The sequence below is a fragment of the Rutilus rutilus genome (genome assembly GCF_951802725.1).
Source record: "Rutilus rutilus genome assembly, chromosome: 25".
NCBI classification, from domain to species: Eukaryota; Metazoa; Chordata; class Actinopteri; order Cypriniformes; family Leuciscidae; genus Rutilus; species Rutilus rutilus.
In genome coordinates, this window is record NC_140229.1 from 2,618,017 (window position 1) to 2,632,618 (window position 14,602).

At 38.3% G+C, this 14,602-nt stretch overlaps 1 protein-coding gene across 10 annotated transcripts in view; it reads left to right on the top strand.

Moving 5' to 3' along the window:
* LOC311284850 (3',5'-cyclic-AMP phosphodiesterase 4D-like) overlaps positions 1-14,602 on the top strand; it is a 218,145-nt gene that overhangs the window by 192,064 nt on the left and 11,479 nt on the right. For 9 of the 10 annotated variants that reach the window (XM_084400075.1, XM_084400079.1, XM_084400073.1 and 6 more), the window contains 3 exons: positions 2,469-2,581; positions 13,975-14,068; positions 14,162-14,337. In XM_084400075.1, the coding sequence (XP_084256201.1) occupies positions 2,469-2,581; positions 13,975-14,068; positions 14,162-14,337 (383 nt within the window). Of the gene's footprint in view, positions 1-2,468; positions 2,582-12,590; positions 13,105-13,974; positions 14,069-14,161; positions 14,338-14,602 lie in introns of those variants that run through there. The other variant, XM_084400074.1, reaches the window with a different exon arrangement.

Sequence of the window (14,602 nt, forward strand, 5' to 3'; positions counted from 1 at the left end):
GAACAGACGTTTGAGAAGATATGGGGGGGGTGTTGAATGCCACACATGATGTGATCCTTTCCCCCTAATTTTCCCTTTTTAAACCTTTCATCTATTCATTTTCTCCTTGTTTTTTGTTGCATTTTTTCTTTCAGTGTGTGGCTAGTGCATCACCCTGCTGCGTTTCCCTTGAGTTATGATGTTTCTGACCCGTGCGTGAGGTTGGGCGAACGCTATGCAGAGCTGCATGTCAGATTCACTCAGTGTGTTTCTCTAAAGGTTGCCCTGTAACAATAGCAGCAAGATCCTGTGACCGCTGAAGTGTGCGGTGTGATTGTGTCACGCGTAAGCACGCTTGTTTTGATGAAAGATGGTCTTGTAACTTCAGCACGGCCCTGTGTAACTCAATACACGCGAGTAGAGTTGCACAGTACGGGTTATTGTTTATCACCGGTGCGGTATGAACACATGCACGTCCTGTGACGCAGGTTCAGGTTTTAAACGCACTAGTCACAACTGCAAAGTCCTGACATAATCCAGGATTATGAGAGAGAAAAATGAAATGTGGCCCTGAACGGCTCGGCGACTGCATCGGTCCCATAACGAGGATTAATTTTCAGTCGTAATCTGCGCAGATTGACTGTCACGTAATCTTTAAGCATCACAGTGAATGTCGGCTGGTCTGCGCTGGAATGGAGTACGGCTGGAGTAAACAACCTCCCAGGAGCATTCTGGGACATGAAAGAGCAGTTGCTATCTCGAGCGATCTGTCTATCACGAGTAAAGCGACCTCTCCCAGTCTGATGCTAATCGCTCTCCTGTGGATGTGGGTGTTTGCTGCACATTTGCTGTGTTCATACTATCTACTATTTCTCTTAGGGCACTTTTGGCCAATACTGGTAACCGAGAGTGATTGTTTTAGACGATAACTGATATAATGACCAATATTGTTCATTTTTAACAAAAATACAGGTTTGAAATCACATGCTTCGTTTGTGAAATGAGGCTTGATCTAAATGTTAGAATTTACTGTAGAAAAAATGTAAAAAGCATAAAAAATTATACTTTTGTTTCTACTTTTGAAACACATAATTAAAAAAGAGATACAAGAATATTAGTCTAAAATGTGTTCAGCCTTATCAGACTGATATAGATCATTTTTACAACCCAAAAATAATTAGAAATGATCACGTATTATTTTTAATTTTACATTTTTCTATTGTTTACCTCATCTACTGTAATTGGTTCGTGATAGGCTAGAATGATTTCTGAAGGATCATGTGACACTGAAGACTGGAGTAATGATGCTGAAAATTCAGCTTTGATCACAGAAATAAATTACATTTTAAAGTATATAAAAATAGAAAACCATTATTTTAAATTGTAATAATATTTCACAATTTCACAGTTTTTTCTGTATTTTTGATCAAATAAATGCAGCCTTGATGAGCATAAGAGACTTCTTTCTCTTTCTTCTTAATAAAAATATTAATGTTTCCAAACTTCACGGTACTGTACATGCTGCATACGTAAAGTGAAATTAAACCAAATAGACATTTTATATACAGTATACTAACACGTGTTGTGGTTAATTTGATCTTGCTTTCAGATGTTGTGAAACTCGTGTCATGTTTAAGACAGAACTCCTGCATGCATTTTTAATACATTTGTAACAGAGATCCGTCTCTTTTTTGCTGACAGCAGTGAGTCTGCAGGGATGCTCCGACTCCGGCTCCGGCGCTCCGGTCCGCATCTTACGTCTCTCTCTGCGTCGTGCTCTCCAGCTCTGTAGGTTTGTGGTTTCACAGGAAGCCGCTCATGTTTGTGTAAAGCAATGCCTCCTATGTCATGTCTGTGTAGCCGAGGTGCTGCGCTCTCACTGTGCCGCTTGTGCAAGCTTTTTTTTTTTTTCATTTTCTTTTTTTTTTACGACTCGCTCTCCAGGAACGCCCGTTGCTTCATATAAGAGTCTGGATCTCTGACTAGGGGGGCTTTGAAAGCCGGTGGGAGGTGCTGAAAAGGGGGATCCTTTGCATTTTCTCTCTTTTGTTGTTGTGAGACAGAACGTCAGCTAAAAGACATCTGAAGTTCATGGACCTGTGGAGGAGACCTGTGGATGTGAAATGATCACGGCGGGTCGATAGGAATCAGTAGAAGCGGATTACATCGGGAATTCTCCGTGCTTGTATATGTGTGTTTTGTTTTCTAGGAGCATGGGGCTCTGGTGCGCGATACACCAGGAGCCCTTCACAGCTGGACTGACAGCGCTGTGACTCCGCTTTATTGTTTCGACCGGATCAGGAGTTAATAGAGGGCAAGGAGCATCTCGCATTTGATCCGCTATCCCTGATCTTTTCAGCACAGCATGAAGAGTCACCCATGTGGACATCCCAGCATGGCTGTCTACGGTGTGGACGATGTTCGGGAAGCCTCGGCTAGCCCGGTCAAACGCCTCAAAACTGATCACCCCCTTCCCTGTCTCCCTCCAGAGGAGGCCTACCAGAAACTGGCCACCGAGACCCTGGAGGAGCTGGACTGGTGCCTGGACCAGCTGGAGACCCTGCAGACCCGACACTCCGTCAGCGAGATGGCCTCCAACAAGGTGAGTCATGCTTAAACTTACCACCTAACACATAAGAAAGAAGGGCTTCCCTTGAGTTAATGTCATTACTGACGCCCGGGGGAACTCAGGTAATTGGTGTGATTTTGGCAGGGCTGTTGGCTCACAGATGAGAGACGTTATCAGGTAGCGTAGAGCCAAGATGGCTGCCCCTGGGGGGGTGCAATTTCAGGGAGATACACACACAAGTCATGTACGTGCAGGATTGTGAGTCAGGATGTCCATCACGTATCCTGACCATCATCCAATGCAACATCCAAATGCTTGCTTCTCCACTGTGTGAGTATAACCGAGTGACACTGGTTTCTGTTCATGCATGCGTGGATGTGTGCGTGTTCCCATGCTGGAGACCTTTATCCAGACTGAAGCATCATTGTCATTGGGTCTATTGTTGTGGGAGGGAGGTCAGATTGCTGGGGATCATGTTTAGCATTGCTGACGACTGCACTGGCATCTCTTCCACCAAGAGAAATATGTGTTGTGATGTATGTGTTTGGTGCAGGTCTGTGAGGAGGGGTACTGAAGGTCATGAATTATATTTCACATTGGAATTAGGTGATATAATGTTTGCTGTCATGTAAAGGTCGACTGCCTGCTGCTGGACTTTGGATTGCATTGAGTAGTCTTTCCACTAACTACATTTATTTATTTTTTTCTACAGAAAATGTGAGGGGTGTTTGCCTGATTTGAAGCTAGGGTGTTGTGGATTGTTGCCAGGGTGTTGCTATGTGATTGCTAGAATGTTTTGGATGGTTGTTAGGGAGTTTTGGGTAGTGGTTACAGTTGCTGGTTACCTGGGAGTTTTAGTTTGTCGCAAGGCAGTTGGTGGGAATTTTGGGTGGTTGCTTAGGGGTTGCTAGGGGGTTCTGGGTGGTTCTAGGTTGTTGGTCTAGATATCTTGGTCTGTGGGATTTTTCCACCCATTTTTATCATGAACCAGGTGCATCCATGTCTGTAGGACAAAGTTTAATACTTAGGGTTAGGGGTTTGTTCAAATGACACATATACAGAGTTTAACCATGATTAGTGATGCTTGATGCTTGTCTAATTATAAAGAAGTCTTGCTTTGTTTTGTAATTTTTTTATATTTTAAAGATATTTTCAATTCTGACATATGCGTTAAAGGTGCAGTACTATCACTATCCTTGTTGGAGACACGTTTGAAACATCCCATATAAGGCAATGTTTACGTGTAAATATTTTTTTAACTATAATTTGATCTTGCTAACTATTGTAATTTCCTATCAGTAGGGCATCTACGGGCGTTATGCAAACTGTGTTTACAGTCTCACCTGATAATACAACCTCACCGTAACAGCTTTTATTGCTGAATAGACAGGAAACATGCTTTTCCAAACAAGTTTTAGGTCCGACTTGAAACTTGCTGCCTGTTCGCTTCCTGGCCCGAGGAATTGTTTTACCTGTAAAGTAACACAACACCTCTGTTGCAGAAGTTGAATACTGTTGTGAAAAATCATAACACTAAGTAGAAATAGTGGTTCTTACCTTAGAAAACACCATTATATATATATATATATTAGAGCTGTCAAAATGAACACATACATTTTTTTTTTTCTTCATTTTAACGCATTAAAAATATTGAACAATCAATGCAACGTGTTTTTTTCTGTCATCTTTGGCTGTGCTACAGTATATGATCACGCTATCATTCATTCAAGTGCTATTAAAACATTCAAACGCGATAAGACGCAGATATAAAAACTCAAATCTGTACTGTCGCGCGTCTGTGAACAAACACTCGAAACGCGCACACAGAAAGCCTTGAATGAGTCTTAAAATGAGCCTTAAAAAGTGTTAAATGAGTTAAAAAAGTGTTAAATGAACGTAGAGTTATGAGAAAATGGGAAGTGTGTTTGATCCGCATCGTGCGTCAGGTATTAAAGTGACAGCAGCCTAATACACCTCATGCTGTTTGTCATTAATGTTAATCAAACAACAAAAGACAAACAGAAAATCTCTTTTGTAGCTTTAGTAAGGATTAATTCAACTTATAATTTACACAGTTAAGACTATGCAGTGTTTGATTATTACATTTCTATTTGTCTATTTACCTGTTAGACCCACCTGAGAATCTGACAGCACTGTTTACAAGGTTACATAGGTCAAAAACAAATCTGAACCATCCTGACAGCACCAGTAGAAGAACCCTTAGCGTTGAGTCCTGATATATTAAAGGCACGGCTGAATGTGACATTTATTATAATGGCTTTATGTGAAGATTGTTTCAAGATCGCTTAAATTAAAAGTAGTTATATTTTTTTAATGCTTATTAAGCTTTCAATTATACTGTGCTGTTCAGTGGTTATTATTAATGGCTAAAATTGAGACATTTAATAGAGTATTGGTATCAATGATCCCGGCCTTCTTTCATAAAAAGATGCCATTAAACAAATAAAACAAACCGTTTTTATGCAAGATATATATATATATAGGTTATATATATATATATACATATTGTACATGCACACACATATAGATAGATAATAATATTAGATAAATATATATTGTTAGTGGTATTTGTATTATGTGTGTGTGATATATAAACGATTTAACACCAATCAAACAAAGCTGTATATCATTAGATGTATGTAACGTGTGTTTGCCTACAGCTCGCTGCCGAGACGCTGCGTGTCTAAACTAGCCCAGGCATGACATCATAGCGTTGTGAGTGTTTAGCGTTCATACACAGGCTACGATATGCACTACCAGACGCATGCTACATCAATCTCCTCATATTCATGTGCATACAACATGTGCTTTAACATCTCAGGCCAAAATAAGTGTGTTCAGAGCTACCCTAAGATGCTGTGATGTTTGCTAGCGGACCTCATTAACCTTTCGGCTGGGTGTCTTTGTGCCGAATGTGGTGCGTGTGTGTATCGTCTGCGCTGCCTCTCCACACACACTGCAGGGCTCAATTTGTCTGCGTCGCCATGGCGACTGCAAGCATGTGGGATCCTGCACAAGCCTGTCTGTCTGCGCTGTGACAGGGCGGGCATGTTGTTGCTGTGTGTGTACTGTAGGTATCCGGTTCATCAGTATGCAGCGTGGCAGGCCTATGCCGGTGATTCCTGAGCATGCTCAGTTCATTCAAAAAACAAACCATAAGACTGAGGGGCCTTATAAAGGAGAGCTGGGTTGTGTAATACAAAATGCCTCGCGCACTAATCCGATGCGAAGAGATGCAAATAAAGCCATTGCTCAGAAATGAACTCGCGCGGCGAATGCAAATTCAAGTGTGTTATCTGATCTCTGGTTGCTTAGAAGTACCTTATTGCATAACATATATTGTGTCTTTAAACCATCCAATGATTCTAGTATGTAACAAATGAAAGTACTGGCTGTGTTTATTTTAGAGATATTAGGAATCAGACTCATCTCTATGGACTATGAAAACAATCCAACATCAACTAACTAATCCCATAATCCCATGACTATGGCTCAAGTTTAGAGGATTTTATAGATTTAAACAAACCCCTAATATACAGTAAGACATATATGTTGAGCACGTCAACACAGTGGCCAATCAGAGGTGTTTAAGAATCCGTTCAAAATGCTAGAGGGAAATGCTGGTATCGTCACATTTTTTAATTTCAGTACCGAAGTCAGTACTTTTTGACAACTATAGTTCACATTCATGTTCTCACATTTTTGCAACTGTTACCGGCCAACTAGTGATTGACACCATTTCATATACACTACCGTTCAAAAGTTTGGGGTCAGTAAGATTTTTTTATGTTTTTAAAAGAAGTCTCTTCTGCTCACCAAGGCTGCATTTATTTGATAAAAAACTATAAATAAATAAAAATCAGTAATATTGTGAAATATTATGACAATTTAAAATGACTGTTTTCTATTTTAATATATTTTAAAGTGTAATTTATTCCTGTGATCAAAGCTGAGTGTTCAGCATCATTACTCCAGTCTTCAGTGTCACATGATCCTTCAGAAATCACTCTAATATGATGATTTGATGCTCAAGAAACATTCATTATTATTTTCAATGTTGAAAACTGTCGTGTACAATTTTTTTTCAAAATTCTTTGATGAATAGAAAGTTCAAAAGAACAGCATTTATTTAAACTAGAATATTTTCTAACATTATTAATGTCTTTACTGTAACTTCTGATCAGTTTAACTCATCCTTGATGAATAAAAGTATTGATTTATTTTATTTCTTTCCCCCAAAAATAAAATTAAAATTCTTACTGACCCCAAACTTTTGAAGGGTAGTGTTTAATGTTACAAAAGCTTTAGATTTCAGATAAAGGCTGTTCTTTTGAACTTTCTATTCATCATAGCATCATGAAATAAAAATGTAAAAAACAGTTTTCAACATTGATAATAATCATAAATGTTTCTTGAGCATCAACTCATCATATTAGAGTGATTTCTGAAGGATCATGTGACACTGAAGACTGGAGTAATGATGCTGAACATTCAGCTTTGATCACAGGAATAAATTACACTTTACTGTATATTCACATAGAAAACAGCTGATTTAAATTGGAATAATATTTCACAATATTACTGTTTTTGTTTGTATTTTTAATCAAATAAATGCAGCCTTGGTGAGCAGAAGAGACTTCTTTTAAAAACATAAAAATTCTTACTGACCCCAAACTTTGTGCCAAATGCAAGTAAAAATCGGTGTCGCCAATATATATTGATCTTTCTACTAAGTTAAAGACTTCCCATTACAGCAAATCTGGAGTTAGCATGAATCCTCTTCAAACGCCAGTGCCGGTGCCAGGGGTGCAGAGACCCGAAAGAAGACAGACGGGAGGAAAATGAGACGTGTGGGTTGGAGAGGGGGGGTTTGGCGTAGGGGATGAGGGGGTATCTGTGGCCAGTGGGTTTCTTGAATGATTTGGATCCTGCACGCGCTGTGGTAAAGCCTCTGGCGTCCCATTGGTCCTCTCTGAAGCGGCGACCGCGAAGCACGAAACGTTGAGCGACACTCAAAGAGTTCTCCGATGGCTTTAATCAAGCCCAGATCCAGCCCGAATTCACTTCACAGAAAACCACACAGAGGTCTGCTTCCTCACTAAAGAGGGAATATAATTTACATCTTGCATGGCATTACGGCTTTACATGAGCAATACACACATATAATATGTCGTTGTGACCTAAAATCCAACATGCAGCCAATGAGAGTTCATCAGATTTGGGATTTGTGCACTTAAGATGTTACTTCATCTAGTTCCAGGATTCAATTAGCATCCGTCAAATCTGTTTGGAATTATGTGTTATTATGAGTGTGCATGTTCCCAATAAAACTTGACTTGGCGATAATTAGATCTCCAGAAATAGCATTGCCTTTCTGATGATGCGCATGAAGAGCTCCCGGCAGAGTTTGGGGTGTGGGCCGAGGTTTTTCCCTTCGGCATGACACCGGCCTCGACCTGCAGCCAGACTCGACCACACTCCCTCCAGTCTATAATCAATCATAATCATAATCTGCTGTACTGTATGGCAGTGTTTCTTACAGGATCCTGTTTCACCTGCAGTTTTTTTTTTGTGGTTCAATCATATCACTCACTCTAGTGGTGGGCGACAAAAATGTACAAGTTCAAAAAATGTATTTTTGCTGGAAATCCAACCCCCTAAAATATTTTCTATATAATGTTAAAGCTGCAGTCCGTAACTTTTTTGGGTTAAAAATGATCCAAAGTAAATGTTTGAGCAAGTACAGTACATAACCAGCCAGTGTTCAAAGCTCTCTGCTTGCCGTAGCTCGACTCAAACCCGTGAGCTTGTAATAATGTTTTTAATTCCAGTGGTCCTGGTGGATTTCCGTGGGAAATTCGAGCATGTGTTTGCGTCATTACGTCACATCTGTCCACATAAAGTCACATCTGTACACATGAAGAAGAGTCTCGGCTAGTCGGCTATGAGTGTGAGGATGCTGGAGGTGGAGATTTATAGCCTTTTCTCACAGCACTTGATATAGTTAAAGCGTAACTCGCCAAAATGCACCCTAAGGTCTTTTTGTTAATCTATCTTTAACTAGAATGGAAACAAAAAAAAAACTTTTAGTTTACTAAAAAGAAAGATTTTGAACAACTCACTGCAGCTGTTTTGACATTTTGACAGTCAAAAATAGTCGATCTCCGAATGCGAATGAACTGACTCTGAATTTTAGTATTGCTTCTTATATGAGGATCCTTTTTCAAATACAAGGTCAATATTGATTTTCACTAACGACAAAACAACAAATTATCCGTGAATTTATATGGAACTAAGCTTTAGACGCTTCCATCTTTACTCTCCTCCCTGATACGTTGCATTCGGAGATCGACTACTTTTGACTGTCAAAATGCCGGCGCTACAGTGAGTTGTTCCAAATCTTTCTTTTTAGTAAACTCTGTGCACACAAACAATGTTCTCAATGCTGGAGTTCATGTGTAGAGCCTCTGGTGACACTTCCAGCACAGTTTCATGTTGTGTCGAGCCTTCTTAGTGTTTTAAAAATAGCCATTTTGATGCTATCATAGTCGTGCCCCAGCACTCCCATTCACAAGCCAATTTGACCGAAAACAAAAATACGGTCAAACTTAAAAGTGGCGTTTCCATCCTAACTATGCTTTTAAATGAAAGTTTGCCTCGGGTAGATTCACAATAAGAGCCTAGATTGCATTTTGGCGAGAGTTACGCTTTAAACGTATCAATTTGATGGCGGATCCAGAAAGGTTCAAACGACAATCACCAACTGGAGATTCACCCGTTGTAAAACTTAAAAGACTTCGGACTTCGGAGCGACTACAGAATGAAAGAGACTGCAACTGAGCAGAAAACAAGGATAATATCGGAAGGGCATTAAATGTAGTCATTAACAATTTGAGAATAAAGTATAATTTGCACGGTTTGACGTTATATAAGCGATCGTTAGATTTAATCATGGGGTGATTAATATGGGGTGGTGTGGCGCAATGGATAAGACACATGCCTTTGGTGTGAGAGACCCGGGTTCGAATCCACTGTGAGACACCAATGTGTCCCTGAGCAAGACACTTAACCCCTAGTTGCTCCAGAGGCGTGCGACCTCTGACATATATAGCAATTGTAAGTCGCTTTGGATAAAAGCGTCAGCTAAATGAATAAATGTAAATGTAAATGTAATCAGCGTGATTTACTGCAATGCTTTTTTTCCCTTAGTTGCTCAGAACAAAAGTGGATGTTACTTGTTCAGGCGACATTTTCCGGTGAAAACTCTTATGTTGGTCAAACTTCCCAAAAAGTGGAATTTGTGATTGCGAATGACAGGATCCACACCTGTGACTGACAGCCGCACGTTCTCCTCAAAACACTGGATTCATCCGTGCTGTGCCGTGCCGAGGCACAACCCACGTAAAGCTGATAATTCCGCGAATAACTGCAATTGCAGATTTCGAACAGAGATGGCGACAAAGAGGAAAACCTACGGACTGCAGCTTTAAACACTCAAACACTTCCCGCTCAGATGACGTAAGAGTTTGATTCAATCTGATTTATGAACCTATCTGACAGATTCTTTGAGAAGCGGCTCAAAAGTCACCAGACATCGCTAGCTTTGTTTCCATTCAAAGTTGCGAATTTAACTTGAAACATTTGTGAATAAAGCAGCGTTTCAACCACCATGTGTTCAAGAGAACAACATTGGTGCAAAATATCTGTAATAAAAATGGAAGTTGCTGCAATCCAGGAGAGCCACTGTGACTCTTCTTCCTCCATCATGCGTTCGGATGCTGGTGTTTGTGAACGCAATCACATGAGACGCTCATATGGGAATCAAACCAAATCATTTTGATGACAGACTGATTTCAGAATGATCAAGCCAACATTTGAGATGCTGTGCAATGCATTCGTCCAGTTATCCAATCTAAGGAATTTATTTGGTAAATGTGTTTCCATTGTACTTTATGGGCATGTTTACTTATCAGATAAAAAAAAAAAATCCATCTCAATTGAGCGCATATGTTTTTAATGCACATTTTTTAGAAACGTGGCATTTCCATCCATCGTTGTTTTATTGCAATATCCCAAAATGTGCATAAAAAAAGCTATTGATCATTTGCAACCAGTGAAAATCTAACGTTTTCCGACTAAAAGCTTGCAACTCTCTAGTCTAAAATGTCTCTAAATGTAATTTAAGTTTTATTAAAGTGAGTTCTTGGTTATACAACAGTGATAAATCGACATACACAGGAATTCTCTCAAGCTTTATTTCCGTGTTTATGCTGAACCACATAATGTCTTGCTTTGCATAAAGAAATGCTTTGACGTAATACGCCACCGCAGCGGACTCATATTTCTCCTGATAATATAGCCTCAATGCCAAATGGTAATGCCTTCAGGTTCATTATTCAAATCAGCCACAAACAAATCCGACCAATGGCTATTGCTTTCATAAAAGATCTGATCCGTCCATTTGTTTTTCAAATGAGAGCATCAGCCCTGGCCACATGAAAGCCTCGTGTCATGCTTGGACGGGGGACGATATCTCCATATGAATGCTGGCGTATTGTTCCAGACATGTTTGCTTTATTTTCAGATCTCCAGTTTGCAAGTGTCATCAAAGACACACACTTCTGATTAGCCTTTGAATTTAAGTGGAAGTGGACGTTACTTAGAGCCTGTTTATCAGCAGGTCAATATTTACACTAATACAAGTTTGTTTTACAGTCTGAGAAGTTTAACTACTTCCTCGCACCAGGCTGTGCTGCGGTGGAATGGCAGTTTGTTGATGATTGGGTCATTTCAGTGGCAGTATAGCCTTATTAAATAAATAAATGGAGAGTTAATTTAACTAAAATTATTTTATTATTTGAGATGAAAACATATATTTTTTTCTGGAAATTGATCCTAGAAATGTGTTATATATTTTATTATGTATATATATATATTTTTTTTTTTTTATTGAACATATTATATTTAAATGATTTGTATTATTCATATATATTATTATAATATTATAATTGAACATATTCAGTTATTTTTTATTTAATTTGAATTCATGAATTTATTCATTTTAATTTTTTTTTATAAAATATTAATTAAATATATTAAATAAAAATTTTTTAAATGTACATAGTTTATTTTTTAATGCTATCATTGAAACACTTCCATACAATTTTATTATTTATATTTTGTAAGTCCATTTTGTATTTAATACTTTTTTTAAATTCTATTTATTTATTTTCAATTACATATTTTATTTAAATTATTTTTATTATTCATATTATAATTGAATCATTATCATAATAATTTATTATTCATAATATAATATTATTCATATTATAATTACAATTTTCATAAAAATTAATAAAATATATTATATGCATATTCTATTTACGATTGTTACGACTGAAACGCTGCCATACGATTTTGTTATGTCTATTTTTTAAAGTCCAGTTTAATACTTATACCAGTTAAATGTATTAATTTATTTTATTGTAATTATAAATAATACTTAATTATAATCTTTTCAATTTTTGATATTTGAAAGTATTAATTAAATATATTAAATAAAAAATAATAAACGTAAATGTTAAATTTTTTGAATAAAATGTTTAAAGTTATCATTTAAACACTGCCATTCAATTTTACAAAAAAAAAAATTCTCAAATTGCATTAAAAAAAGCAAAACAGAAATTGATTATTATCTCTCGACGTTGCTGAAGCTCCCACTTCTGATTGGTTACTTAGTGCCAATAATAATGGCCAATTGACATTTTTTGTCAATAAAATAAGCTTTCCATTGATGTGTGGTGTGTTAGGATATGACAATATTTGGTTGAGATACAACTATTGTATATCTGGAATCTGATGGTGCAAAAAAATCGAAACATTGAGAAAATCTCCTTTAAAGTTGTTCATTTATGTTGGCGATTGTGCTGCATTCACTCACAAAAATACATGTTTTATATATTTAAAGTAGGAAATTTACTAAATATCTTCATGGAACATGATCTTTACTGAATATCCTCATGATTTTTGGCATAAAAGAAAAATCGATAATTTTGACCCTTACAATGTATTGCCACAAATATACCCGTGCGACTCGAGACTGGTTTTGTGATCCAGGGTCACATATTATATCTTTCTATCTATCAATACTTGTTATTAGAGAGAACGTGAGCAGATGAACACGATTCTACCAGGTACAAGGTGAGCTGTGAAACTAGTGTCCATCTCTCCCTCTCAGTGCTGAGCTGTGATTGGCTGAGCGGAAGGGGCTCGATCGTATACACGCAGTCCCAAATTTAGAAGGTGTCGAGCGGCACAGTGTCTTTCTCACGCCGAGTCTGCCATCACACGCACTCCTCCATCACACCTCCACCTGATCCGGAGATGCAGATCTTAGCCTGAGACCAGAAGCATCCGCGTCACACTGCCTGAAGGATTTAGGAGAGCTTCGTTTCTTGCTTTTGTGTGGTTTTGGAGCTTTAGTGAAGATGCCTGAAGCGAATTACCTGCGCTCAGTCTCATGGGGATATATAAAGGTATGCTTTTTCCTAAAGATGTATAGCATAAAGTAGCAAAACGGTAACTAAACAATCAATTTTGGCCTCTCTGCATTGACCGTCGTCACGAACTGATGCATTCAAATGATGTGCGGTACGCCACATGTAAATTATATGCAAATTAGCAGAGATTAATATTTTATGCAATGATCCAAACAGGACAGTGTCTGACGGGTGTGAGAAAATAACGAGTTTTTAGATTTTTGTGTGATGTTTTGAAGGCTTTAGCCGGGTCTCTTCTAAACTGCCATACACACACACATTCAGTGTTAATGGTGTGTTGTTGAAAATCGATGCATGTGTAATATAAGACTTCTTTTAGGCAATGGCAAATTTGTGCGACACATTTGAGTCTGAGGAAGAAAAAAATATTTTTTGTGCATTGCAACATTATTTTCATATATGTATTATCACACACAGCCTTGTGAAGAACATAACTATTCCGTATTCATCATGAAATTATTTTCATGATAAATAAGCATTTTTAAATCCAATTTTTTTTTCTTTTTTTCTTGATGGTTTCAATTATTGTGTTTCTGTGTATTTAAAAAAAAAAAAAAAATTCTCTTTGTATTTTTATTGTTAAGTGCCTTGAGAATCTGCTTTAAAGGCGCTATGTCAAATAAAGTTTGATTATTATTATTATTATAATTTATTCACGGTGGGATTACAGGTTCACACGTCTTCTAAATGTACCTGATCTCTAGGTTTTTATTTAAAGGTCGCCTGTTTTCAAGCTGATTAGAATAGAAGGTTACAGCTGATTGATTTATTCATCGTCTATGTGTCAGCTAATCATAAAGCATTACTGCGACTGATTAAAACTGTGTTTTGTCTTGTCTTGTCTAGTTCAAGCGGATGTTGAACAGGGAGTTGACGCACCTCTCTGAGATGAGCAGATCTGGTAACCAGGTCTCAGAGTACATCTCCAACACATTTTTAGGTAAACCGTCAATCACCAAAAAACATCAACGTCAGTGTTATGGTGAGTTTCGGGACGCTCACGCTCTCTCTTCCCCCGTCCGTTCTCCTCCAGACAAACAGCACGATGTGGAGATGCCCTCCCCGCAGATGCAGAAGGAGAAGGAGTTGAACAAAAAGACCATGTGTCAGATCAGTGGAGTGAAGAAACTCATGCACAGCACCAGCCTCACCAACTCCAACATCCCTCGCTTCGGGGTTAAGACGGACACGGAGGAGTCCTTAGCCAAGGTGAGCGAGTGTTGTGTTGGAGAGCACTTCAAACCTCAATCATCTCAATTGAATCCTGATTGGATCTGATCAGAGACTCTCGCAGTCCTTGATGAAAGGTCATTGGGTTTTTTTTTGTGTGTGTGTGTGTGTCCGATGACGTGGACGGATGACGTGGAACTGGAAAGATTTTGTACCCTGCTGAAAAGACCAGCTTGGACCAGCATGAGTTTCCATGCTAGTTAGTGTCACGCTGTTCACCAGGAAGCTTATCGACCGGCCTTTC